The sequence below is a fragment of the Microcaecilia unicolor genome, chromosome 8, assembly GCF_901765095.1.
Source record: "Microcaecilia unicolor chromosome 8, aMicUni1.1, whole genome shotgun sequence".
Classification (NCBI taxonomy): domain Eukaryota; kingdom Metazoa; phylum Chordata; class Amphibia; order Gymnophiona; family Siphonopidae; genus Microcaecilia; species Microcaecilia unicolor.
Genome location: NC_044038.1, coordinates 243,783,401 through 243,810,792, shown reverse-complemented (window position 1 = coordinate 243,810,792; position 27,392 = coordinate 243,783,401). Strand labels below are relative to the sequence as shown.

Below are 27,392 nucleotides of genomic sequence, written 5' to 3'. Positions count from 1 at the left end.
GAAACCTGTGCCCTGCTATTCAGTTAAGATCTTTACATGATGATAATATGCAAGGTGCCTATTCATTTTCTGAGGGTGAGCAATGACAGCCCTTGGATGCAGCAAAGGGCTTTTTTTATATTCACAGATTGACCTTCAGGAGCGGTGTTGGGCTTCAAGATCTATAGTGATATTTGTGTTTTGGAAGATGTATCAAGTGTCTAAAAGTGTTTGGGATATTGGAAGTATATACAAGATTATTTGAATAAATGAAGTGAATTTTTGGATTATGCTATATCTGTGATTGTTTTGTGAGATTGCAATATGTTGGAATGCATTCTCTTCCGATAGTTATCTTGAAAAGGTTTTAGAGGAAAGATGGTATTGAATTTGTACCCTTTTTTTTTTGTTTGTTTGTTTCTCGTGCAGTGTTTTTTGTTCAGCTTTGCTTATTGCTGCTGTTGACTTTAGAGGTTTGAAATCTTGGTACACACATGCTTTCTTTATTCTTACAGTAACAAATGCATTGAAGAAGTTGAATAAACTTAAACCAGAAGAACCAGCAACGGACCTAGACCAAAACAAGTTTAAGTGCAAGTACATGGATTGTTCAAAATTCTTTCGCAAAGCTAAGCTTCTGTTCTACCATATGAAGTACTTCCATGGACTGGACAAAACAGCGGAACAAGAACAGAAGCCAGTGACAAGAAATATCCAGACAAGAGGTTCTTTAGCTTCTGAAAAGACCAATCGGGAAAGTCCAAAGAGGAGACGGACCACCTCTGAGTCCTTGTGTAAGTATGGTAGAAGATTTAGGTATCTGTCTAATGATGGTGCTTATTGGGGACATGGGGGACATAATTTCAAGACAATTGTAGATATGAAATGTCAAAAGTAGCATTTATTTTATGCCTATTTTATAAAGGCAGTCACTTAAAAAAAAACACCTTCAAGTCAGGAACAATGAAATGTGCAAAAACAAAATCCAGTTCTAGAACAAGCAAGTAAAGAAGAAGCTTCCTAAAACAAGAAAAATAAACGTATCTCCTTCTACTAAAGCTACAGAATGTAACCTAACAGCTAACTCAGCAATGTCAAATTATAATTTGTCTCTTCAATACACGATTGAGACCTTTCTTTCCGAATTTGATCTTCCATTCTTTGGTCCAAGCACTAGTACTCTCTAAGTTTGACTACTGTAATGCCGTTTATTCAGGTTTAAAGTACTCTTTAGTCAAGAAACTTTAATCAACGCAGAATACTGCCGCCTGTCTTGTCTGTAGAGTTCCTCATTATACCAAGGCAACTCCTCTCCTGGCTAAATTACTTTGGCTTCCAATAAATTATCAAATTTTGTATGGTTTATTACCTTGCTACGTTCAAAACCTGCCTTTACGAAATGCTTTTCCAACATCTAGGGACTCTGTCATCCTTCATTACCCAAGTTGTAAGACATTTTATTATAAATCTGTTCACAATGCAGGCTTTACCTATCAAAATACGAAGATATGGAATTCTCTGCCTATTTATTTTATTTATTTATGAACATTTATACCCCACTTTTTTCCGCATGAAGCCTAATCCATTAAGATACGTTACCGATTAGCTTTTATTTCGTAAGCTGTTGACAGCATTTTTAGAAGAAGCCCTGGTACAAAGCCCCCAGCCCAGAACTGTTAACTGCACCAACTAAGCTAAATGTATGTGTGTTTTTCCATATCATCAAGCTGATCAATCCATAGACTGGTGGGTTGTGTCCATCTACCAGCAGGTGGAGATAGAGAGCAAACTTTTGCCTCCCTATATGTGGTCATGTGCTGCCGGAAACTCCTCAGTATGTTCTCTATCTCAGCAGGTGGTGGTCACACACAGCAGCAGCTCTGGCTAGGCCTCCAAGCCTAATCCTTAGGTTTTGTTGAGGCCTGGGGTTGAGGGCTCTTTTGAGCAAGTGCAAACCTGGTGGTGCCAGGTCCCTCCTTTTCTCCCCCCTCCCGCTGGCTCAGTTTAAAAAAAAAAAAAAAATTTTAAACGTCTTTAAAGGCGTTTAATTCGACGTTTCTTTAAACGTTCATTGCAGCTACTCACTGGGACACCAGTTCGTTACAGCTCGGAGCGGCAAGCAGGTAATTTTACCTTTTTATAGCGGGCAGGGGGTTCCCCGATTCTTCTCCTCGTGGCATATGGCGTCGGAGGGCGAGGGCGCAAAGGGTCGCTCCCCGGATCGCTGGAGCGCTTCTAGAGGGGATGCGGGGGTTTTACAACCTGATTCGCCCTTGATGGGTGACAGTTTAGTGACCGATGAATGTCCCGGTCGTTCCTCCGGCGTGGCGGTTTTTTCCCGCCATAAACGCCCATCCCCCGCTCCTCGCCTCCGCCATCTTGGCCGGCCACGCGGCTCGGACGGCTTCTTCGTGGGCCGCCCTTGAGGTTGGAGACATTAATGCCATGAACGCCCTTAATTTGGGCGACGGCACAAGCGGCTAAAGTTAAGCGCCGTTCTTCCCGCGCGGCTCCTTCGCGGAGTTTCGCGCCGGACGCCATTTTGGATGCGCAGCATGTCTCTCCCCCGCTATTGCGAGCGCCGGTTGAGAGTGCGTCTAGGGCTGTTGCCCAGGCTGCGGAAGTGCACAGTCTGGGGGGTTTCTCCCCCGAGTTTGTTTTGCTGCTGCATCAGGCTTTCCTCATGCAAAACGCTGCCCCTGCTCCCTCTTCTGATAAAGAGGTTGAGGTTCCCAGAGGTAAACGCCCTCGGGTTGATTTCCAGGCCTTGGAGGACTTTGTCTCCTCCGATGTAGATGAGGGCAGCGTGTCTGAGGTCTCCCAACGGTCCTTTGCGGATTCCTTGGAGGAGATAGATCCCCGCTCGGATGGAGCGGATGACCCCTCTGCAGCGCGGCTTTTTAGCCCAGCGGATTTGCCCAACCTGTTTTTACAGGCCATGGACACTTTGAAGATTTCCTCTCCGGAGGACGTCTCTCCCTCAGCCCCTGTTGGCTCTGCCATTATGCTGGGGACGAAGCGCCCGCCTAGATCCTTCCACGTGCATGATGCCATGCACACCTTAATTGCGGCTCAATGGGATGTCCCGGAAACGAGCCTTAAAGTGGCTAGGGCTATGTCCCGCCTCTATCCTTTGGCTGTGAGTGAACGTGAGGCCTATCTGTGGCCTACCGTGGATTCTTTAATCACTGCGGTGACTAAGAAAACGGCGTTGCCGGTGGAAGGTGGCACGGCCCTAAAGGACGCCCAGGCAGAAGATTGGAGGCGGCCTTAAGGTCGTCCTTTGAGGCAGCTGCTTTAAGTTTGCAGGCCTCAGTTTGCGGCTCCTATGTGGCCAGGGCGTGCCTGACTATGGTGCAGCGGGCTTCCCCCTCGGATCTTTCCTTGAGGGCTGATTGGCCGGCCCTGGAATCGGGCTTAGCCTATTTGGCAGACTTGCTGTATGATGTCTTGAGAGCCTCAGCTAAAGGCATGGCTCAGACAGTCTCTGCGCGGCGGTGGCTTTGGCTGAAACATTGGTCTGCTGACCACGCCTCTAAATCCCGCCTGGCTAGATTGCCTTTTAAAGGCAAGCTGCTCTTTGGGGTCGAGCTGGACAAAATCGTGTCCGATCTCGGCACGTCTAAGGGCAAGAAATTACCAGAGGTCAGGGTTCGGGCTAGTACTCGTCCCGGTACCTCCAGAGGACGGTTGCTGGAAGCCCGTCGGTACCGCCCGGGCAAGTCGGGTTCCTCTGCCCCCTCTTCCTTCAAGAGGAATTTCTCCCCCAAGCAGCATTCCTTTCGCAGAGACCGCCGTCCCGGAGGTGCTCCCTCCGGTCCTCCCCCAGGGTCTCGTACCCAATGACGGGGCCTTGGTCCACGCCCCAGTGCAGATTGGAGGACGGCTGTCCTCGTTTCTGGGCGAGTGGACCACTATAACTTCAGACGCGTGGGTGCTGGAAGTCATCAGAGACGGCTACAAGCTAGAGTTCTGCCAACCCTTAAGAGACGGTTTGTACTCTCTCCCTGCAAGTCTCCGGTCAAGCTGTGGCAGTGCAGCAGACCTTGGACAACCTGATCCGCCTGGGTGCGGTCGTTCCGGTGCCAAAAAATCAGATTGGCAAGGGATGTTACTCCATTTACTTTGTGGTTCCAAAGAAAGGAGGTTCTGTCCGGCCTATCCTCGACCTCAGAGGGGTCAATCGGGCCTGGAGAGTGAGGCACTTTCGCATGGAGACTCTCCGCTCTGTTATAGCGGCAGTGAAGGCAGGAGAGTTCTTGGCTTCCTTGGACATCAAGGAAGCGTACCTGCATATTCCCATCTGGCCTCCTCTCCAACGCTTTCTGCGTTTTTCAGTCCTGAGACGACACTTCCAGTTCAGAGCCCTCCCTTTCGGGTTGGCTACTGCTCCGCGGACCTTTTCCAAAGTAATGGGGGTCATAGCGGCCTTCCTGCTAAAGGAAGGAGTACAAGTCCATCCTTATCTGGACGACTGGTTGATCCGAGCCCCCTCTTATGCAGAGTGCGGCAAAGCTATGGACCGGGTAGTTGCTCTTGTGAGCTCCCTGGGATGGATCATCAACTGGAAGAAGAGCCAGCTGCGCCCGACTCAGTCCCTGGAGTATCTGGGAGTTCGATTCGACACCCAAGTGGGCAGAGTGTTCCTGCCAGACAATCGGATTGTCAAGCTTCAGGCTCAGGTGGACTAGTTCCTAGTAGCCTCTCCTATTCGGGCTTGGGACTACGTGCAGCTGTTGGGCTCTATGACGGCCACGATGGAAGTAGTGCCCTGGGCCAGGGCTCATATGAGACCACTACAGCTATCTCTGCTGCTGCGCTGGACTCCGATGTCGGAGGATTATGCTGTGCGCCTTCCCGTGGACCCAGCAGTGCGCAAGGCGCTGAGCTGGTGGACGCAGACAGACAAGTTGTCTGCAGGATTGCCTCTGGTGACCCCGGAGTGGATTGTCGTCACGACAGACGCCTCTTTGATGGGCTGGGGAGCCCACTGCTTGGGAAGGACAGCGCAGGGGCTCTAGTCTCCTGCAGAGGCAAGTGGTCTATCAACCTCCTGGAACTCAGAGCCATTCGGTTGGTGTTATTGGAGTTCATCCCGGTACTGGTGTTGTAGCCTGTACGGGTCCTGTCGGACAATGCCACGGCTGTGGCCTATATCAACCGCCAGGGAGGTACCAGAGCGCCCCTCTAGCCAAGGAGGCTATGAGTCTTTGCCAGTGGGCGGAAGCGAACCTGGAGCAGCTTTCAGCGGCCCACATTGCCGGAGTCATGAATGTCAAGGCGGACTTTCTCAGTCGCCATACCTTGGAGCCCGGAGAGTGGCAACTATCTGCTCAGGCGTTCTTGGACATCACGAAGCGCTGGGGCCAGCCGAGCCTAGATCTGATGGCGTCATCGGCCAATTGCCAAGTGCCGCGCTTTTGCAGCAGAGGACGGGACCCTCGATCCCTGGGAGTAGATGCTCTTCTCCAACAGTGGCCGACACAAGAGCTCCTCTATGTGTTCCCGCCCTGGCCCATGTTGGGCAGGGTGCTAGACCGGGTGGCAAAGCATCCCGGCAGGGTAATCCTGGTGGGTCCGGATTGGCCCAGACGTCCCTGGTATGCGGACTTGATCAGGCTCTCAGTCGACGATCCTCTGCGGCTGTCAGTGGAGCAGGGCCGGTTACATCAGGGTCCCGTGGTGATGGAGGATCCCTCTCCCTTTGGTCTTACGGCCTGGCTATTGATCGGCAGCGTCTGAGGAAGAAGGGCTTCTCAGACAAGGTCATCGCCACTATGCTGAGAGCGAGGAAACGCTCTACTTCTACTGCTTACGCCAGGGTTTGGCGTATCTTTGCAGCGTGGTGTGAAGCAGGCTCACTTTCTACACTGCTCCAATTTCTTCAGTGTTGGCGTTCCTGCAAAAAGGTCTGGAGAAAGGCCTGTCGCTCAGTTCCCTTAAAGTCCAGGTAGCGGCTCTGGCTTGCTTCAGGGGCCGCCTGAAGGGTGCTTCCCTGGCTTCGCAGCCAGATGTGGTGTGCTTTCTCAAGGGAGTTAATCACCTGCGCCCTCCTCTGCACTCAGTGGTGCCTGCGTGGAATCTCAGCCTGGGGCTAAGAGCATTGCAGAAGCCGCCGTTTGAACCCTTGTCAAGGGCATCTCTGAAAGACCTGACGTTGAAAGCAGTCTTTTTGGTGGCTATCACTTCAGCCAGAAGAGTTTCCGAGCTCCAGGCGCTCTCATGTCGAGAGCCTTTTCTGCAGTTCACTGAGGCAGGAGTGACTATTCGCACAGTGCCTTCCTTCCTGCCCAAGATTGTTTCTCGCTTCCATGTGAATCAGCAGCTCTGTCTCCCTTCCTTTCGTAGGGAGGACTACCCAGAGGAGTACTCTGCTCTTAAATATCTGGATGTGAAACGAGTCATCTTCAGATACTTGGAAGTGACCAATGATTTCCGGAAATCGGATCATCTGTTTGTCCTGTTTGCAGGTCCTCGTAAGGGTCTGCAGGCTGCTAAGCCTACAGTGGCAAGATGGGTCAAGGAAGCCATTGCAGCGGCTTATGTGGCCGCGGGGAAGGTGCCGCCTATCCAGCTGAAGGCTCACTCCACGAGAGCTCAGGCGGCCTCGATGGCAGAGGCCGGATCCGTCTCCTTGGAAGAGATATGCAAGGCGGCAACTTGGGCTTCGGCTCATACATTCTCCAAGCATTACCGTTTGACTGTGGCTGCACGGGCGGAGGCCCGGTTTGGAGCTTCAGTGTTGAGGTCAGGGATTTCAATGTCCCGCCCTGGGTGAGTACTGCTTCGGTACATCCCACCAGTCTATGGATTGATCAGCTTGATGATATGGAAGGTAAAATTATGTATAATCATACCTGATAATTTTCTTTCCATTAATCATAGCTGATCAATCCATAGCCCCTCCCAGATATCTGTTCTGTTTTTATTCTGGTTGCATTTCAGGTTCAGTTTAGTCTTCAGTTATTTCAGAAAGACTTCGTGTTCAAGTTCTTTCACTTGGATTCTTCAAGAGTTGAGACGAGTTTGTGTTACAGTGAGCTGCTGCATTCCTATCCCCTCCGTTTTACGGGGCTGGATTGAGACATAAATTCTGCCGGCACTCCCTCCGCTTCGTGCGGCTGTAGGGCAGCTTTGTACCCCTCCCGCTTCGGCGGTGTTAGGGTCAGTCAGCTCCTCCCGCGGTTGCGGTTGCAGGATAAGCCAGATCCCCCCCGCATCGGCGGGTGTGGTGTCCCTCCCCCGCTCCGCGGGGATGAGCTGGACGGATTCCCCTCCCCCACTTGTGTGGGGATGAGCTGGGTTAATTCCCCTCCCCCGTTTCGGCGGTGGTGAGCTGGGCAGAGTGTCCCTTCGTGGGTGTAATTCTCTAAGTGCTGAGTCCTGCGGATGGAGCTTTGATATCGACATACTGAGGAGTTTCCGGCAGCACATGACCACATATAGGGAGGCAAAAGTTTGCTCTCTATCTCCACCTGCTGGTAGATGGACACAACCCACCAGTCTATGGATTGATCAGCTATGATTAATGGAAAGAAAATTATCAGGTATGATTATACATAATTTTACCTTTTTTTTTTGGGGGGGGGGGGTATGGGGAAAAATGCTGCATTCTGTTTTATCTGAAAGTACAAGAGAGTTAAAAAAAAAAAAAAACGCAAAAAAACAAAGTAGTTCGCACAATTCCATTGTTTTGGGCCATTGGAACAATGAAGGTAAGTTATATTTTGCTATGTGAAGTTCTGTTTACAATGATATTGTGAGTTTTTGATAATGTGATCTGATTGATTTTTTTTTTTGTGATGTTACTCTATTATTATAGATATGATTTGTTCCTCGCTTAGGGCCCTGTTTACTAAACTGCGCTGTTGGTGTGCTGTTTTTAGCGCGCACTAAAAATTAGCACAAGCTAACACTAGACACACCTATAGGAATATATGTGTGTCTGTAGCATTAGCGCATGCTAAAAATGCTAGCTCGCCTTAGTAAACAAGGCCCTGAGAATTTTATGAAAATATGGGTTATAAATAAAATTTATTATTATTATTATTTCTACAAGTAGAAATGAATGTGGAGGCAATAGTGTGCTTAGAAAAATATTAAAATATAAAAAGCCTGCAACACTTTTCCACTATAATACAGCAAAATTTTACGATAGCATTTCCATAAAAATCAATGATTTGCTTCAGTGACAGGTTTATGTTTGACATGATTAAGACTCAGGTCGCAGTGTTTGAGTAGATTTATGACAAGAGTTCCTTACAAGTGTAGCTGGGTCACCCATCCAGGACCCAGCCAGGCTCAACCCTGCTTAGCTGCCTCTTCCTCCACAGCAATCTGGCTCCTCTGAGCCTTGGCTCCAGGCCCTGCGAACTCCCAGGACTTCCTCCTCCCTCCGTTCCTTTCACAGAGGCACATTCAAAGCCCAATGTTTATAAGTAAGAGCTTTTATTTTCTTGCTTCAAATCAAACAAAACACCCTTCACTCCAGGTTGTTTAGGCCAGCAGCCCAGAGCACAATTCAGGTTCAACACAGTCAAATTCAGGTTCAAAACAGTCCATATAACTTCAAACTCAGGTTCAAAAACGGTCCATATAACTTTAGCTCAGATTACGTCACTTAGGGAACAGTACATTATCAGAGGGAAAAAACCCAATAGCTTGATAGGTTGCAGCCCAGACCTTTTAGTATGCAACAGTTTACACAGTCTTTCTTGCACCTTCTTACAGCACGGTTACACAGCTTTATTCCCACCTGGTTCAGGCTGGGGTTTCAATTGTGCCCAGCTCTCTTTCTCTCCCATGGGCTGCACCTGTTTTCTCTTTAGTAGAGATTTCCCCCAGTGCCTCAGCCTCTCTCCTCCGGTCTTCCACCAGTCTCTCCAAGGTACAGCTAGCCACCCTCTTACAGCAGCTTTTTGGGTTTGAGCCAGGGCTCCAATCTCCATCTGTTCCTCCCCTAGCCCTTCAGTAATCTCCATTTTATCCTCCTCTCCAACTTCCCCCGCCCCCAATCTCTCCAGCTGGCCCTCATCACCTGCCTCAGAGACCATTTCCCAATCTTCTATCTCCTCCCCTAACTCTTGCACAGCCGGGTGGGGAAGAGAAGGATTCTGGGACTGGTAGTTCCTCCCCTTCTTCCTTAACCCAGCCAACCTCTCTGCCTCCGGTAGCCCAGCTTTCTGGATGTGGGTGTTGTGCACATGAAATCTGCCCCGTTGGGATTCCCAGGCTCCCTGTACCCCCTTTCTTCGTGCCTTCCCGGATCCCCTTTCACCTGCACTCTCTCACAAGACTTCCAGGCTGAATCTGGAACCTGGGTCAGAGTTACTGTCAGAAAAAGAGATTCCAAAATACAATAAGAAATGTAAAAATAGCTCCTAAAAGGTCAACGTTTACATTCTTTTCTGGTTTTGCCTATTTTAAAGAGCAAGTGAGGTTTGTAAGTAGGAAGCAGAGTAAGCAAATTCACTAGAGAAGCATTTTGAACTTTTAGGTTAAACTCCTTTTTATCAGGATTTATAGATAACCGTGTTCGCCTTCCTCGTTTTGTGTCTTATCTTTTTAGATGGATCCCATCACATAGTGTTGAGAAGTTCCCCTGATGATGATAAAACCAAGAAGTTGCAAGTGAAAAGAAGAAACTCTGTGCCTTCATCTGTGAACATGCTGAACACTCACCGACCGTTACTTAGAGAGAAAAGCAAAGAAAACCAAATGGACAGATATCATCGAAAACAGACAGACAGAGAGAAACATGGTGAAAATGGTAAGCGGCACAGTTGCTTAACCAAAAATATAGAAACCAGGACACTTGCTGAGATCAAGGCAATGCTGTATAAAGCACAGATTGAATATAGGAGAGCGATGCAGCGGCTCATTTTAATTTTAAAAATCCCCGATTCATTAAGGTTTATTTATTTATTGGGATTTATTAACCACCTTTATAAAGAGATTCACTCAAGGCAGTGTACACTAGGTAAAGTTTAACATAAAACGTATTAATTTTGTTAAAAGCATAACAGTAGTACAATAACCAAGAATAAACATAAATACAATAAATAAGGTAAACTTGAAAACAGTAAATTGAAACCTAATAGAACTACCGTGAAACAGTATAAAAAATGGTACACATTTAACAGCACTGGAATTCAAATACCAGAGACATGCGTGGGATAAACATAAAGGAATCCTGCTCAGAAGGAAGGGATCCCCAGAAGCTTAGCCGGTGGTGGGAGGCAGGGCTGGTGGTTGGGAGATGGGGATAGTGCTGGGCAGACTTATACGGTCTGTGCCAGAACCGGTGGTGGGAGGCAGGGCTGGTGGTTGGGAGGCGGGGATAGTGCTGGGCAGACTTATACGGTCTGTGCCAGAACCGGTGGTGGGAGGCAGGGCTGGTGGTTGGGAGGCGGGGATAGTGCTGGGCAGACTTATACGGTCTGTGCCAGAACCGGTGGTGGGAGGAGGGGCTGGTGGTTGGGAGGTGGGGATAGTGCTGGGTAGACTTACATGGTCTGTGCCCTGAAAAAGACAGGTACAAATCAAGGTAAGGTATACACAAAAAATGGCACATGTGAGTTTATCTTGTTGGGCAGACTGGGTGGACCGTGCAGGTCTTTTTCTGCCGTCATCTACTATGTTACTGTAATGCAATGTTAGCATAATACTAATGATACACTTAATAGGCATGCATTAAAACATTCAACTAACATAGCTATGATGCTCAGGTCGCCTCTGAGGAGCAGGAAAGATCTGATAGGCAGATCCTTCGTATCACTACAAAGCTGTAGTAGCCAGCCAATCCCTGGCAACATTGAGAAACCTTTCATGAGACAAACATAATTGTCCCGGTCAGGCAGTGCAGCCATTTTAATGGCACTTGTTTCAGTTGCCTCTGCCTTGTCGTTATTCTTTGCAGATGTGATGTCAAGAACGGAACACAGTTTTCAAGGTAACATTACTACTAGTAATAACTCACTTCATGTACCCAAGTATACTGGTAGCATACCTACCGACTGGCTACTTAGGTGATGTTTGGGTCTTTGTCTTTTTAGTGACTGCATTTTCATTACTTACAGAAAGGTATTTATATAACAGGTCTCCGGTAAACTGCGTTTTGAGGGATCCTTTACCATAATTGAGAAGCAGCTCTGTGAGTGCTCTCTAAGGAGAGCATTTGTTCCTCTGAGTAATGAATCTGTCTCCAAGCATAATGTTCATCTGTCTAAAGAGGGAAGCTGCTGGATAATTTCCTGTCATGTGTGATACTTATGGACACCACCATCTTGGACTTGTGACATCACATGAAGGTCCCAGGGGTGCTGCTGTCTTGGAAAAGGGGTGTGGCCTGGCCACAGTTATGTCACTTCCGGTGATATCACCACAAGGGAGGGGTTTAGGAAGGTGTGTCACTTCCAGTGATCTTATCAAAAGAGATAGGCCCCTCTCACCCTATCTTGCATTGAGAGTGGGCATGGCTGATTGCCATGGTCACCTGTCAAAATATGCAAATTAAGTTTGACAAAAGGAGGGTAAACCTTTCTGATATTGCATACATTGCCAGGTAGAAAAAAGCAAATAAATAATGGCCCTAATACTTGAAATAGAAGCTAAATCGATGACGTTAAAAGCCTTTTCCACGAATGGGGTGCTTGAAACATGAAAAAACTATGTAGCATCTGCTGTACTTATAAGTACAAGATGTATAAATTTGGCAGTTGGCCTAGTAAAATGGGGAGCGTGCCAGGTGCCCTTGACCTGGATTGGCCACTGTCGGTGACAGGATGCTGGGCTAGATGGACCTTTGGTCTTTCCCAGTATGGCACTACTTATGTACTTATGTACTTAATGCTAGTAAATCTAATCCGGGCATAGGGTGGACCCACTGTTAGCTCTGAAGAGTAAAGCGGGGGAGATGGTTTCCAATCAGACAGACTTAGAAAGAATTTTTGTGGACTTCAGCTACTCTGTACAGTTCAGAGACTAAATGAACGGAGGCAGTTTAGGGAGACAGTTGCAGACCATCCGTTTGCCACAACTTACCAGTCTAGAGCGGCACCAACTTGGCACTCCTTTATTGGGTGAAGAGATCCAGAGTGCCCTTCGACATCTAAAATTACATAAAACTCCTGGGCCGGACGGGTTCAATGCAGAATTTTTCAGATTATTGCAAAGCAGTTGATAGGCCCTTTGGAGGCTAATTATTATTCACTCTAACCAGGTTTTAATTACAGTTTTGCCAAAATCTGGGAAAGACTCCCTGCGTCCGCAATTATGGCAATGTGAATTTGAAGATTCTGGCTGAATGCCTGGCAAAATGTGTCCCTAAGCTGGTGGAGGAAGAGCAGGTTGGATTTGTAAAGCTGTGGTGAATGTGTAGAGGCCTGAGGCAGCTCTTGAATGGAGCCGTCAAAGTCAAAACAGCTTTAGCTATTAGTTCTGACTCGGAATAACTTTTGACCGTGTTAATGATCTTTCCTTTTAAATCAAACATTTTTTTGGTGACTGGAAGACAATTTGTAATGACAAGGGAATAGGCAGGGGTGTGCTGATAAATTTTTAACAACAGGCTCTTTCTCCGGACGTAGCCAGCTCTGCAGTTGGAAGGGCCAGGGGTGGCCGGGGGGGTGAGCAACACTTGCCTCTCTCTCTTCCCTCCCTTCGTGCGGGCACGCTAGGCATACCTTTGTTGGCAGCCACCACTCCCAACGTCTTGCTCTGAGCAGCATGCTGGAACTTCTCTCACATGCTCAAGAAGTCCCAGCCTGCTGCCCAGAGCTGGAAACAAGGAGCGGGGAGCAGCAGTAGTCTCTTTACTTGGCTGGCAGGGCTCAGCATCCCCACCAGCAAAGTAAAAGAGAATTCAGCAGGGGGCTGAAGCCCACATTTTGGGAACCAGTTGTTAAAGTAGCCATGGAGGGCTTTACTTTAACAACTGGCTCCCAAAATTCTTAAAAACTTAACAACCGGCTCTTGCGAGCCTGTGAGAGCCTGCTCCAGCACACCACTGGGAATAGGCCAAACTGCCTATTTATTCTGGACTAATAATAAATTGCACCTTTTCCACCAATAGAAATGGTTTAGAAAGAAATGTTGGCAGGAGCAATTAAGACCTATTCGAAAAAGATGTGTCAAGTGACCACATACGGTCTGGGAAGAGCAACAGGAAAAGTTATGAAATTTAGACTGAGTAATCCCGGTGTAGAGTTCTATTGATTATAATAGGGGTAATATGAAATAGCAAATGACATATGTAGTTCAGACAAAACCTTACTTTTTTTTCCACTGTCAATAATATTAAAAGTTTTATTGCAGCTGTTCAAGAAAAGGAGAAGAACAAAGAGAAAAAATATAAAAACTTTTTAAAACTAAAATTGAAGAAAAAGAAGCGAAAGAAATCAAAATCAGGTATCGTAATTCATTTGAATGAATGGTAGACATTTATCGCTTGTGATTTCCTCCAGTTTTTTTTTTTTTTTTACTTAGTATGAGAGTCATTTCATAACAGGGTACGTATGTGAAATGTCATGAAATATTTATCGAAGCAACTTCCACCATGGGTGTTATTCAGCGATAATTGTCAATTGTCCAAAAAAGTGTTTCCAAGATAGTAATATTAACTCATTAAGGGGCTCTTTTACTGCAGCTTAGCGGGTGCTAAATGTTGCACAGCCCATGTTATACCTATGGGCAGGGATGTGCTGGTAAGTTTTTAACAACAGGCTCTTTCTCCGGACATAGCCAGCTCTGCAGTTGGAAAGGCTCTTTCTCCGGACATAGCCAGCTCTGCAGTTGGAAGGGCCAAGGGTGGCCGGGGGGGGGGGGGGGGGGGGGGGGGGGGAGCAACACTTGCCTCTCTCTCCTCCCTCCCTTCCTGCGGGCACACTAGGCATACCTTTGCTGTCAGCCAATAAATGGACTGCCACCACTCCCAACGTCTTGCTCTGAGCAGCATGCTGGAACTTCTAACACATGCTGGAGAAGTCCTAGCCTGCTGCTCAGAGCTGGAAACAAGGAGTGGGGAACAGCAGCAGTCTATTTACTTGGCTGCAAAGTAAAAGATAATTCAGCAGGGGGCCCAAGCACACGTTTTGGGAGCCAGTTGTTAAAGTAGCCATGGAGGGCCCTACTTTAACAACCGGCTCCCAAAATTCTTAAAAACTTAACAACCGGCTCTTGCAAGCCTGTGAGAGGCTGCTCCAGCACACCACTGCCTATGGGTCACATGGCACTTAGCACACTACTACTACTTATCATTTCTATAGTGCTACAAGGCATACACCATACACAAAAAGACAGTCCCTGCTGAAAGAGCTGACAATCTAGATAAGACAAGCAGACAGAACAATTAAGGGTAAGGGAATAAAGAGGTGAGGATAAAAAGGACAGGGCAAGTGAGCAGTGGTTAGGAGTCAAAAGCAGTGGTAAAGAGGTGGGCTTTTAGTTCGGACTTGAAAACGGCCAAAGAGGGGGCTAGACGCACAGGCTCGGGAAGTCTCTTCCAGACGTGAGGTGCAGCAAGATAAAAGGAACGAAGTCTGGAATTAGCAGTAGAGGAGAAGGGGACACGCTAAGCTTTAGTATAAAAGCCCCTAAATGTTCCTTTTTTTAAATTAAATTATGTGCCTTTAAACTCCAAAAGGTTCATTTCAGTAAGATTCAATAAAGTCCTCAAACCTTATCTATAATTGTTCGGGAGACATTCAGTGTGAATCCACTTTTTGAAAAGCTCTATCAAGGGAAGCAGTCTCTGCTGGACTGAAGAGTATTTGAACACTGCTTCCCTTACTGATTAATATTGCTGAATAACATCTACGTTAGAAACATTTAAAGGGGTGACTGTTTTAGTCTGGTGAACGAAATGGACAGAGGCAGGTGGCCACACAATAGATTAATCTTCTCCCATCAGAAATTTTGCAGCCGAGCTACTAGATGAAAAACCCTACAAAATCTACATTGTTAGTATTAACCAGTTTTTTCTTTGCTCGCTGTTGACCACCTCGTCTGCAATCTAGTGGCCCGGGCTACTGCTGTCGCTGTCATCCTTAGGTTTCAGTTCAATTCCCTTTTACCTATTCCTGTGTCAGATATTGATGGATATACAACTCCTGAAGTAACCCTTCATATTTCCCCACTATATTTGTGCAACTAATTTTTCCTTTTTGACTGATCTAGTTCGTTAAAGAGTGGCAGACTTATACGGTCTGTGCCAGAGCTGGTGGTTGGGAGGTGAGGATAGTGCTGGGCAGACTTATACGGTCTGTGCCAGAGCCGGTGGTTGGGAGGCGGGGCTGGTGGTTGGGAGGCGGGGATAGTGCTGGGCAGACTTATACGGTCTGTGCCAGAGCCGGTGGTGGGAGGCGGGACGGGTGGTTGGGAGGCGGAGATAGTGCTGGGCAGACTTATACGGTCTGTGCCAGAGCCGGTGGTGGGAGGCGGGGCGGGTGGTTGGGAGGCGGGGATAGTGCTGGGCAGACTTATACGGTCTGTGCCAGAGCCGGTGGTGGGAGGCGGGACTGGTGGTTGGGAGGTGGGGATGGTGCTGGGCAGACTTGTACGGTCTGTGCCAGAGCCGGTGGTGGGAGGCGGGGCTGGTGGTTGGGAGGTGGGGATAGTGCTGGGCAGACTTATACGGTCTGTGCCAGAGCCAGTGGTGGGAGGCGGGGCGGGTGGTTGGGAGGCGGAGATAGTGCTGGGCAGACTTACACGGTCTGTGCCAGAGCCGGTGGTGGGAGGCGGGGATAGTGCTGGGCAGACTTATACGGTCTGTGCCAGAGCCGGTGGTGGGAGGCGGGGCAGGTGGTTGGGAGGCGGGGATAGTGCTGGGCAGACTTATACGGTCTGTGCCGGAGCCAGTGGTGGGGGGCGGGTGGTTGGGAGGCGGGGATAGTGCTGGGCAGACTTATACGGTCTGTGCCAGAGCCGGTGGTGGGAGGCGGGACTGGTGGTTGGGAGGTGGGGATGGTGCTGGGCAGACTTGTACGGTCTGTGCCAGAGCCGGTGGTGGGAGGCGGGGCTGGTGGATGGGAGGTGGGAATAGTGCTGGGCAGACTTATACGGTCTGTGCCAGAGCCGGTGGTTGGGAGGCGGGGCGGGTGGTTGGGAGGCGGAGATAGTGCTGGGCAGACTGACACGGTCTGTGCCAGAGCCGGTGGTGGGAGGCGGGGATAGTGCTGGGCAGACTTATACGGTCTGTGCCAGAACTGGTGGTGGGAGGTGGGGCTGGTGGTTGGGAGGCGGGGATAGTGCTGGGCAGACTTATATGGTCTGTGCCCTGAAGAGCACAGGTACAAATCAAAGTAGGGTATACACAAAATTAGCACATATGAGTTATCTTGTTGGGCAGACTGGATGGACCGTGCAGGTCTTTTTCTGCCGTCATCTACTATGTTACTATGTAACACAGACTGTTAAAGATGATTTTCCTGGGCATCTTGATCCTTTATCTTCAAAGGGGAGATTGGCTACGTTCTCTTGAGTTCAAGGATGCAATATATTCACATAGAGATATGTTCCAGTCACCAAAGTCTTGCAGATTTCTAATAGGGAAACACCTCTACCAGTACCATGTTCTGACACTTGCGGTGGAATGTTGGAGCATTTTGGCAAATTTGACAGCACAGTGATTTTGTACAGAGAAAATGTAAGCAGCCAGAGGAGAGGGTATTCAAATAAAAATAGTTAAAAGCAGATTTTAACAGAAATGAACATTTTGACCTCCGTGTTTTCCCTTGCTTCTGAAATGCTTACTTTTCACTTGGGTGAAATTCCATGTCTTATTGTGCTCAGACAGACAATGGTGCTGTGTGGATTTCTTTGAAGGTAGCTGAGATTTGTAGTGAAAATTCGCTCTTTTTCTCTCTCAGCAGAGTATTGTGGCAGCGAGGAAAACATTGATATTTCATGGGAGCTTTCTTCAAAACTGCTAAAATCTAACATTGTCCGTGGATCTCCTTGTTCTCCTAAAAGCATGCCATTGCATAGTTCTGACACAGGATTCCACAAAGACAAACCCAAAATAAAGGGTAAGTGTTATGTCGTCTTCACAGGGCAATAGGAGTTATAACCTAAGCTTTGAAGTCTCCCATTTGTGTGGAAGCATTTCTTCTGCCTGTCCAGGGAGGAAGAAAAATTTCTTACCGGAAATGCATACTTGAAAACAGCGCCACTAATTTGTCCTTTTATTTTTATTTTTTTATATTTTATTTATTGAATTATCAAATATATACAAGCATTTCAAGCTTGTCCAGAAAGTTGGTTAATTAGAATCTTGTTTAACATCTCTAGAAATTATAATAATACATATATCTTTTTCTCTATTAACCAAACATAAGTGCACTAATTGGAGTTCAAAATCTCATACGTTGACGAATAAACAGTAAATAATTTAAGAGAGTTAACGGTCATGCGCTTGATCCTATATATAATATTTCAAGAGCTACTTATTATTGGAGCTTCTACTTCAACTAACCTTTTCGCTGTAATAAATGACTCAAGTTGGGAGGGATATAACAAAAGAGAGGGAACGAAGTACAAACTAAAGTCCAAACAAAAAAAAAACTGCACCACGGGCCTTTAAAAATGGAACACAGTTCTTTAATGAATGAGCCTTGACAAAAAGACCCGACACGGGCCGTGTTTCGGTGACTAGCACCTGCGTCAAGGGTCTACATAGAATACAAAACATAGAAATAATATATTTTTAAAATTTTTATATAGGCTTATATATGTATGCTTGATGAGTCTAAATATTAATCTTTGGTTTTATTCATTATATGTTAAAAAAAATTTTTAAAATATATTATTTCTATGTTTTGTATTCTATGTAGACCCTTGACGCAGGTGCTAGTCACCGAAACACGGCCCATGTCGGCTCTTTTTGTCAGGGCTCATTCATTAAAGAACTGTGTTCCATTTTTAAAGGCCCGTGGTGCTGTTTTTTTTTTTTTTTTTTTTTTTTTGGACTCAAGTTGGGAGGGATCATGAAATACAAATTTCTCAGAGTGGTAGTTAACTAAACATTTGCAAGGAAATTTAAGAAAGAAAGTTGCTCCCAAATGAATCGTTTCTTGTTTCTTTTGAAGAAGTCTTTTCCGCCGTACTTGAGTCTCCCTCGAGACATCTGGATTAACAGAGATCTGTAGTCCCTTAAATAGTTTTCCTCGATTTTTATGAAACATTTTTAGTATCCATATTTTATCCAGCGTTAAAGCTACCGTCGCTACCAAAGTAGCTGGTACTATTTGTTCAATATCTGAAGTTTCCAATAAGGTCGTTAATTTTTGTCCTTTTATAACGGGATCTGCTTTAGCTATGGAGAGCGTGATGACATTGCAACTTAAGCAGACCAGTCGGATCTAGTACGTAAGGTAAACTGTATTTCCCGTTAAGAGGTGGAAAGTAGCTTAAATTTAACTAAACCAATAGTGACTTACCGAAATACTACAGGATGGTTATATCATATTTTTTTTTTTTACTCTTCTTCCTTCTGCCTGGGAACGGAGGCAGATCTCACCAGGCTGAGAGTTCTGTTCATTTTTTCTCTTCAACAGAGGAAGACACATTGAGCAATTTCTCTACTGACAGCGCACTCTGGAGTGACGAGGAGCTTGATGCCACCATGAACCATCCCGATAATGGTCCCGATGGAGAGGGAAGTAGCTTTGAGATTGTTCGCTGCATGTGTGAGATACAAGAGGAGAATGATTTCATGATTCAGGTAATGTCAGAGGTTAGGGGCTTCACTTCTACACTGCCAACCGTGGTGTTTCTGTATAGCTTCACATCTTGTATTTCTCCCATGCTTACTCCGATCACTGCTTACTTTTTCCTCCGGTTTTTCTGTTAGTACTGAATAGTCACCCTCTGGCCCCTGGCAAAGGCAGCCAGTGATGAACTATTTAGTTGAGTCGCTAGTTGTCACCATACTTCGATTTCACAGTAAAAAAAAATTATAACAAACAAAAAGAAATATCAATCTGAACCACCAAGAGGCAGCCCAGCAGGGACAGGAGTCTGGCGGCAGTAGGGTTGGAGGGGAGCCTGTTTCGTAGAATTATTTGCAATTCCTGCCTTTGTTTTTGTCTTTATAAATCTGTCGGCACTGTGTATGTGTGATTAGAGAAATAGAGGTGGCATATACACAGTGGCCAGTAGCAAACTGCTAGGGGAGGTGGATTGAAAGGGACAATTTCGTAACTATTATGGGGCCAATATTAAATCTGCAGTGGTCGGTGGGTTTTTTAAATGCCAGTTATCGTGGTTAATATATATATGTTCAGCACTGACTGTTGGTGCTGTCCAGTTAGCTGTGTTTTCCCTTGGCGCCCAGAACTTGTGGGTTATGTCTGTTGACCAGGAGGTGGAGACAGAGTAGAGAAAATAGTTCTTCTTGATTTCGTCCCTTAAGGGCACCATGTAGCCATATAGGGCTAGATTCTATATGTGGCGCTTGAAAATTCCACGTGGACAAAAAAATATGCCTAGGCGTATTCTCTAAAATACGCCTAAATTTTATAGAATAGGCTTAAATTTCTGCACAGTATATAGAATACACCGAGCTTCTCTTCACATGACCAAATTTAATCACTGCCATGCACACCCCTTTTTACTTGACATATACCCCAACGCTTAAATTAGGCACAGAGCCATGTGTATTCTATAACAATATGCCTAGATTTTAGAAATGCCTACACCCAGCCCCCTTGTCAACTGTGCGACGTAGAATTTACATACACGATGTTAAAGAATACGCTCAGCGAATTGTGCATGTAAATCTTAATGCCAATTGGTGCTGATAATTGCATGTTAACACTAGTTAACCAATTGTTAGGTGCATAGAATACGCTTCATTTTCCACGTGGAAATTAAGGTACGATATATAGAATCCGGCAAATATTGCTCAGTATTTCTCTGTCTCCAGTGGATGGTGGTGATACACAATGCCAGTTCTGGGATGACAAGAACAGATGAACTAAGCTTCTTCTGAGCAAGAAAGAGGAGCAAGTTAGGGAATATTTGGAGGAGTGGAAATCTCTTCCCTTTTATTTTCCCTGTCCTCCCCCCTCCCTTATGGAGTTGATGTGCTTTCAAACAGAAAGGAAATTGTTTCCTTTCTCAGAAGCTGTGACATGCAGTTATGAAGCGTGAATGGCTTGGCTCGGAAAAGGCAGGCGGGCATGGAGGGGCTAGAATTAGCAGGGGCCTTTCCTTTCATAAATAAGGAAGTGTTTTGTTTGGGGGGGGGGGGGGTCACTATACTTAAACTAACAAAAGTGTCCTTTCGGTCTGTTATGGGAGAATTTAACTGGGGAATTTAGTTGAGGAAGTTGAAGAAAAGAACTAAAAAGGTGGACCCGATATTCCAAAAAAAAAAAAAAAATCCTGCATTCCTAAATTTATGTTCCTAAACACGTGACATATTTTCAGCCCAATCTTAGGGCCTGTTTTATCAATCCGCACTAGCGGTCCCCAGTGGAACAAAGCCGACAAACTGTGCGGGATCTGCTATCGCAGCTTGATTAAAAGAAGCCCTTAGCCTGTTTTCAGCTGAAAATTCATCTTAATTTAGGAGCTTAAGTTACGCTTATAAATTTAGGCCTGTTACTCATATTTGTCTAGATTTAGAAGCCTAATTTTTTAGCCTAGTGCTGAAAATCTCTGCTAAACTCCTAACTTTTTCCCCACTGCAAATCCATCCCTGTTGCCCTCTCCCCTCCCTTTTTTTATACCTACACAAATTTAGGAATTAGTCAAACCTTGAGTGTAAATTTTGGCATTGAGCCCTAATAAATTTTCAGAGAGGCCAAGTTAGGAGCATAAATCCTTTGAATATTGGGCCTGTTGACTTGATCATGTTTTTAAATCTCTGTGCACTGAAACAGTTCTTACTGTGTGATCTGTTGTTAAGAGAGAAGGAATTCATAAAAAGTAGCTAGAATTCCTGCATTCTCGTTTGTCAAAGCCAGTTCCATTCATTTGCTGTTTTAGCAATAGCCCAAAGCTGGACACTTTCATCGTGTATTTATTTATAAAATTAACTAGTAAAACATGCCCGTTTCTTGAGGAAATGAAACGGGCGCTAGCACGGTTTTTCTTCCGATCCTCCCCCCATCCCTACTCACCCCTTCGGCGTTCTGAAGGTGGACCTCGGAAGGCACGCCACCTTCAATGTGCTGCCTCGTTTGTTGTGTTGCCAGTGACGCTATTGCTCCGCCCTCAACGTCATCACATTTGACGCGAGGGCGGGGCCCCAACACTGTTTTTTCAGTGGCTTCACCACCACGAAGGCTTCGAACCGGAAGGAAGTGCTCCTAGGACCTGACAGTGACGTCAGTGTCCTCAGAACGTTGAGGGTGAGTTTTATTATATAGGATATACCACCCCCAGCTATAGCTCTTTCATAGTACACAATTAAAAATATCATAAAATTACAGAGTGTAATGTCAACAATAAAACTCTCATTATTCTTAAATACCTGCTCAAAGAACCAAGTTTTAATGAACTTTCCTAACTTCAGGTAAACCAGTTCCAATAGTAAATCTGTTAGAAAATGGTCCCACAGATTACTACTACTACTTAACATTTCTAGAGCACTACTAGGGTTATGCAGCGCTGTACAGATTAACAAAAAAGGACAGTCCCTGCTCCAAGGAGCTTACAATCTAATGGGTGAAATGTCAAGTAGGGGCAGTCTAGATCAGGTGCAACGCGTCAACAAACAGCAGGACTAGTTAGTGATAGGTAGTCCTATATCAAGACGGCTTAGTGTGAAAGACCTACCGATCTAGAGCCTTCCACAGTGAGTTCTCTGCATAGCTGCTGTTTTTCAAGCTAAATTAATTTCTGCTCTATCTTTCTGTGACAGTGTGAAGAGTGTCTTTGCTGGCAGCACGGTGTCTGCATGGGGCTGCTGGAAGAGAACGTCCCTGAGAAATACATCTGTTACATTTGCAGAAATCCACCAGGTGCAGAGAATTTAAATTTTTATATTTAGGGGTCCGTTTTAGTAAAGCTTAGTGCGTGCTAAATGCTAAGAAGCCTGTAGGTAAGCAGTGGGCTTCTTGGCATACAGCACGTGCTAAGCTTTAGTGAAAGGGCCCCTTAATATTTTGTAAGAGGCAATGAATGCATTTGCTTTCCTTGGGTAAAGTTTTATTGATAAGTAGGATGGTTAGTCACACTAGCGGGTGATGTCATGCGATGGCAGCAACATGAAAGCTTTTTCACGGTTGTCTGGAAAAGCCCACCAGATACTTTTGCTGGACAAGCCTAGATTCCTTTATTTTGCCACAGAAATGCTAACAGTATCTCAACCCACTTTCACAGCCAAGTAGAACCATACATAGGTCCAAAAGCCAGAAGCCTTTTCGCTTAAACAAAGGGATACCTCAGATTCAAGTTTGGTTCTGAGACGCTTTGAGGCATCAGCATTGTTGGTGCAGAGACCCAAGGGTAGGGAGGCTGCTTTTCAAGCAGTTACACCAAGAGGGATAGTTTGTCTTCCTAGAGTCTAGTTATGCCACAACAGCCAACAACTTGTCTATGCGATTGACAAGCAGGACGTGAAAAGAAGAAATTTGTGAGGAAAAACCCCAAGAAGCAGAAGGCTCAGTATTTACAAGTTTATTTCCCTGACTTTGAGAATTGGTCTCTGTTTTGTTTTTAAGTTATTTAGTTGAAATTTCTCGAGTTATATTCGAGTGCACTCATAAATGCTAGGAAAGCCAACCCCCTCCCTTGTCTTTCCTGACTTTTAGGTTTTACAACACAATTTTAGGAGTTTTACCTTTCTAGAGAAACACGACCAGTAATTATTCAATAGCAAAATAAAAACTATGGTCAGAGCGGATGACCAGCTTCATAGTCCCCATTCTCCCACACCATGAAAAATATCTGCCATAACCCTCGCTCTAAGGGATGAGTATAGGGCTTATAACTTCCTAATAAAATTAGGGCCAAATCTGAAACCTTGTAAAGTAGTAAAGAGAGGGTCTAATGGATCTGTTGCTATCCGATGATAAATCTGAGGTTGCACTAAATGTAAAATAATAATAGTCTGGTGTTTTCAGCCAAATGCCTTCTTTCTATAAATCTGGTTATCAATAGAATTCAAACAAAATAAAACATGGAAAACACCTATCCACACCCATCCTGTTAGAATATCAATGATATGCTTTGATGTCCCCATGCATACCTCCTCCGACCCACCCCCATCCTCCCACCCTGTCAGACTGTCATAGTAATGCTTGAATGTTTTCACTTATATACACTGTCAGCTAGCACATTTGCTTATTTCCGATCTGAGGAAGAAGGGCAACCTTCGAAAGCTAATCAAGAAATGTATTAAGTTATGTCCAATAAAAAAGGTATCATCTTATTTTCTTTTCCATGTTTTATTTTGTTTGATTTCTATAGATTCTACATGGAATGTTGCTATTCCACTAGCAACATTCCATGTAGAAGTCAGCCCTTGCAGATCACCAATGTGGCCGCGCAGGCTTCTGCTTCTGTGAGTCTGACGTCCTGCACATACGTGCAGGACGTCAGACTCACAGAAACAGAAGCCTGCGCAGCCTTCTACATGGAATGTTGCTTGTGGAATAGCAACATTCCATGTAGAATCTCCAATAGTAGCAACATTCCATGTAGAATCTCCAATAGTATCTATTTTATTTTTGTTACATTTGTACCCTGCGCTTTCCCACTCATGGCAGGCTCAATGCGGCTTACATGGGGCAATGGAGGGTTAAGTGACTTGCCCAGAGTCACAAGGAGCTGCCTGTGCCTGAAGTGGGAATCAAACTCAGTTCCTCAGGACCAGAGTCCACCACTCTAACCACTAGGCCACTCCTCCACTGTTGCTACTATTTGAGATTCTACATGGAATGTTGCTATTCCACTAGCAACATTCCATGTAGAAGTCGGCCCTTGTAGATCACCAATGTGGCCGCGCAGGCTTCTGCTTCTGTGAGTCTGACAGGACGTCAGACTCACAGAAACAGAAGCCTGCGCAGCCTTGTACATGGAATGTTGCTAGTGGAATAGCAACATTCCATGTAGAATCTCCAATAGTAGCAACATTCCATGTAGAATCTCCAATAGTAGCAACATTCCATGTAGAATCTCCAATAGTATCTATTTTACTGTCATAGTAATGCTTGAATGTTTTCACTTATATACACTGTCAGCTAGCACATTTGCTTATTTCCGATCTGAGGAAGAAGGGCAACCTTCGAAAGCTAATCAAGAAATGTATTAAGTTATGTCCAATAAAAAAGGTATCATCTTATTTTCTTTTCCATGTTTTATTTTGTTTGATTTCTATAGATTCTACATGGAATGTTGCTATTCCACTAGCAACATTCCATGTAGAAGTCAGCCCTTGCAGATCACCAATGTGGCCGCGCAGGCTTCTGCTTCTGTGAGTCTGACGTCCTGCACATACGTGCAGGACGTCAGACTCACAGAAACAGAAGCCTGCGCAGCCTTCTACATGGAATGTTGCTTGTGGAATAGCAACATTCCATGTAGAATCTCCAATAGTAGCAACATTCCATGTAGAATCTCCAATAGTATCTATTTATTTTTGTTACATTTGTACCCTGCGCTTTCCCACTCATGGCAGGCTCAATGCGGCTTACATGGGGCAATGGAGGGTTAAGTGACTTGCCCAGAGTCACAAGGAGCTGCCTGTGCCTGAAGTGGGAATCAAACTCAGTTCCTCAGGACCAGAGTCCACCACTCTAACCACTAGGCCACTCCTCCACTGTTGCTACTATTTGAGATTCTACATGGAATGTTGCTATTCCACTAGCAACATTCCATGTAGAAGTCGGCCCTTGTAGATCACCAATGTGGCCGCGCAGGCTTCTGCTTCTGTGAGTCTGACAGGACGTCAGACTCACAGAAACAGAAGCCTGCGCAGCCTTGTACATGGAATGTTGCTAGTGGAATAGCAACATTCCATGTAGAATCTCCAATAGTAGCAACATTCCATGTAGAATCTCCAATAGTAGCAACATTCCATGTAGAATCTCCAATAGTATCTATTTTACTGTCATAGTAATGCTTAAATGTTTTCACTTATATACACTGTCAGCTAGCACATTTGCTTATTTCCGATCTGAGGAAGAAGGGCAACCTTCGAAAGCTAATCAAGAAATGTATTAAGTTATGTCCAATAAAAAAGGTATCATCTTAATTTCTTTTTCCATGTTTTATTTTGTTTGATTTCTATTGATAACCTTAAGAGTGGACTAACACGGCTACCACACTCCTCTATTATAAATCTGGTCTAATTATCATCAATTATAGAAGGGATTCTCCCCTGGAGTCTAGAAACCAACGACCTTTCGTAGCGATATTGGTCTGTAATTTTGAATGTAAACAAGATCTTTGGCTTGGGAATGACCACGATCAAGGCTTCAGAAAAGGATCCCGGCATCGTTCCAGTGTCAATAACGTAGTGATCAATTCCCCCCCCTCTCCCTGCACACAAAATTTCAGTAATAGTGTTCTTTGCATGCATCCTAAATTGGTACCTAAGGTGAGTTTGGAATTTCACCTTAACTAGTTCATTTCATTTATACTAGTGAGAAATGCCCGTTTCGGATAAAAATGAAACGGGCGCTAGCAAGGTAATCCCCCCCCCCCCCCCCCATCCTCCCTCCCGAGTTCCAGACCCCCCCCCCCCCTCCGTCCCTCCCTTCCGATTTCCACACCCCCTCTCCCTCCCTCCGTCCCTCAGTCACTTGGTTGCGAGTTTGTTCGCAGCGCTCTCCCCGCTGCTGTCACTGAATCTGTGGCACTCGTGCGTTGTCGTGCCTTCCCCGCCCTCTACGTCATCGCGTTTTGACGCGAGGGCGGAGGTACAGTGACTGCAGGCCCGCCCCGCCCTCTACGTCATCACGTTTTGATGCGAGGGCGGAGCTACACTGACTGCAGGTCAAACCGGATATCTCTGGCGCCTCAAGTTTCCGGCTTACGTTGGAGGTGCTTTTTATATATATATAGATCATTACACTCGCAATCCAGGTATAATTAGACAATAATTTGGTTGCCCTGCCAACATTTGTTTTCTAGGCTACAAGTTCACAATGGCAAACTTGTCTTGCACACCTTGGATTGCAAAAAAAAGCCTTGGCTTTCTCTTTAGGGGTAGACTAAAGCCCTTAGAAAGTCCACCCGGCTTTTTGGTTCTTTTGATGCAGCCAATCGTACTGTCCTGTTGGCTGGCAGATCGCCTCTGTTTCATTCATGCTCAGGTGAACTTGACCCTGAAAGGACACATTAAGACTCAGTGTCAGAGGCATGGCAGTATCCGTCCCTGTCTGAGGTTGACCATCATAGAAGAGATCTCAGTGTTTGGAAGAGGAATCTTAACACAGTTAAGTTTGGTTGTTATATCTTGAGAAACCCCTGAGGTTTAGAATCCAAAATTATCTTCCCTAGGGATCAATTTTATTTCCAGGCTGTCCTAACTTTGAAAAAACAAACAAAAAAACTAAAAATGCTTGTTGCCAGCAAAAGTAAAGTTCTTATTGGCAGATATTTTTTTGTCCACCCCCCCCCCCCCCCCAATCCCTTCTCGTAGGCAACCTCATAATTAGGGATTCCTGTATCTGTGGGCTTTGAATCCTGCTTGCCCTCAGCGAATGCCACATCACTGTCCTATGGGAACAACAGGGTAAAAGTCCATATAACACCCTCCAGTTTCTACCAACAATTTAGCTATGTATAAAACTGAGATGCGCTCACTTGAAGGTGTCAGTGTAGGTGCACATACACATACAGGCCTGCAGCATGTCACTTGGAATGCCCTCCTGCGGGAGGTGGTGGAGATGAAAATGGTAACGGAATTCAAAAATGCGTGGGATAAACATAAAGGAATCCTGTTTGGAAGGAATGGATCCTCAGAAGCTTAGCCGAGATTGGGTGGCAGAGCCGAGGGGGGGGGGGGGGCTAGAGCTGGGCAGACTTCTACGGTCTGTGCCCTGAAAATGGCAGTCAGGTATACACATAAAGTAGCACATATGAGTTTAAATTGTTGGGCAGACTAGATGGACCGTGCAGGTCTTTTTCTGCCGTCATCTTCTATGTTACTATGTTACTCTGGAAAGCCCATGAATATCATCAGTCAAGCTCCATCAGATGAAGTCACCTATATGTGATGACTTCTTTTTTGGTGTTGATGGAGAACACCTGATACAGTTAAGTAACTTGGCTATCTCTGAGGGCAGGATAGTAAGTCCACAGATATAAGAATCCCCAGCTATCAGGTTAACTTTAACAAAAATAAAAGGGGGGAGGGGGGGAACTTGTCTTCCTAAAATTTGAGAGTTTGGTGTGGTTATTTAGGAAAAAAATTGTTTTGTATTGGTAGGTAGGTCTGTGCTGCTCTCTAACATTTTGTT

At 45.7% G+C, this 27,392-nt stretch overlaps 1 protein-coding gene across 5 annotated transcripts in view; it reads left to right on the top strand.

The window, feature by feature from the left end:
- PHF20 (PHD finger protein 20) overlaps nt 1-27,392 on the top strand; it is an 88,418-nt gene that overhangs the window by 47,471 nt on the left and 13,555 nt on the right. For 4 of the 5 annotated variants that reach the window (XM_030211561.1, XM_030211564.1, XM_030211563.1 and 1 more), the window contains 6 exons: nt 495-773; nt 9,548-9,748; nt 13,294-13,386; nt 16,845-17,003; nt 18,531-18,697; nt 21,845-21,944. In XM_030211561.1, the coding sequence (XP_030067421.1) occupies nt 495-773; nt 9,548-9,748; nt 13,294-13,386; nt 16,845-17,003; nt 18,531-18,697; nt 21,845-21,944 (999 nt within the window). The remainder of the gene's footprint in view (nt 1-494; nt 774-9,547; nt 9,749-13,293; nt 13,387-16,844; nt 17,004-18,530; nt 18,698-21,844; nt 21,945-27,392) is intronic. The other variant, XM_030211562.1, reaches the window with a different exon arrangement.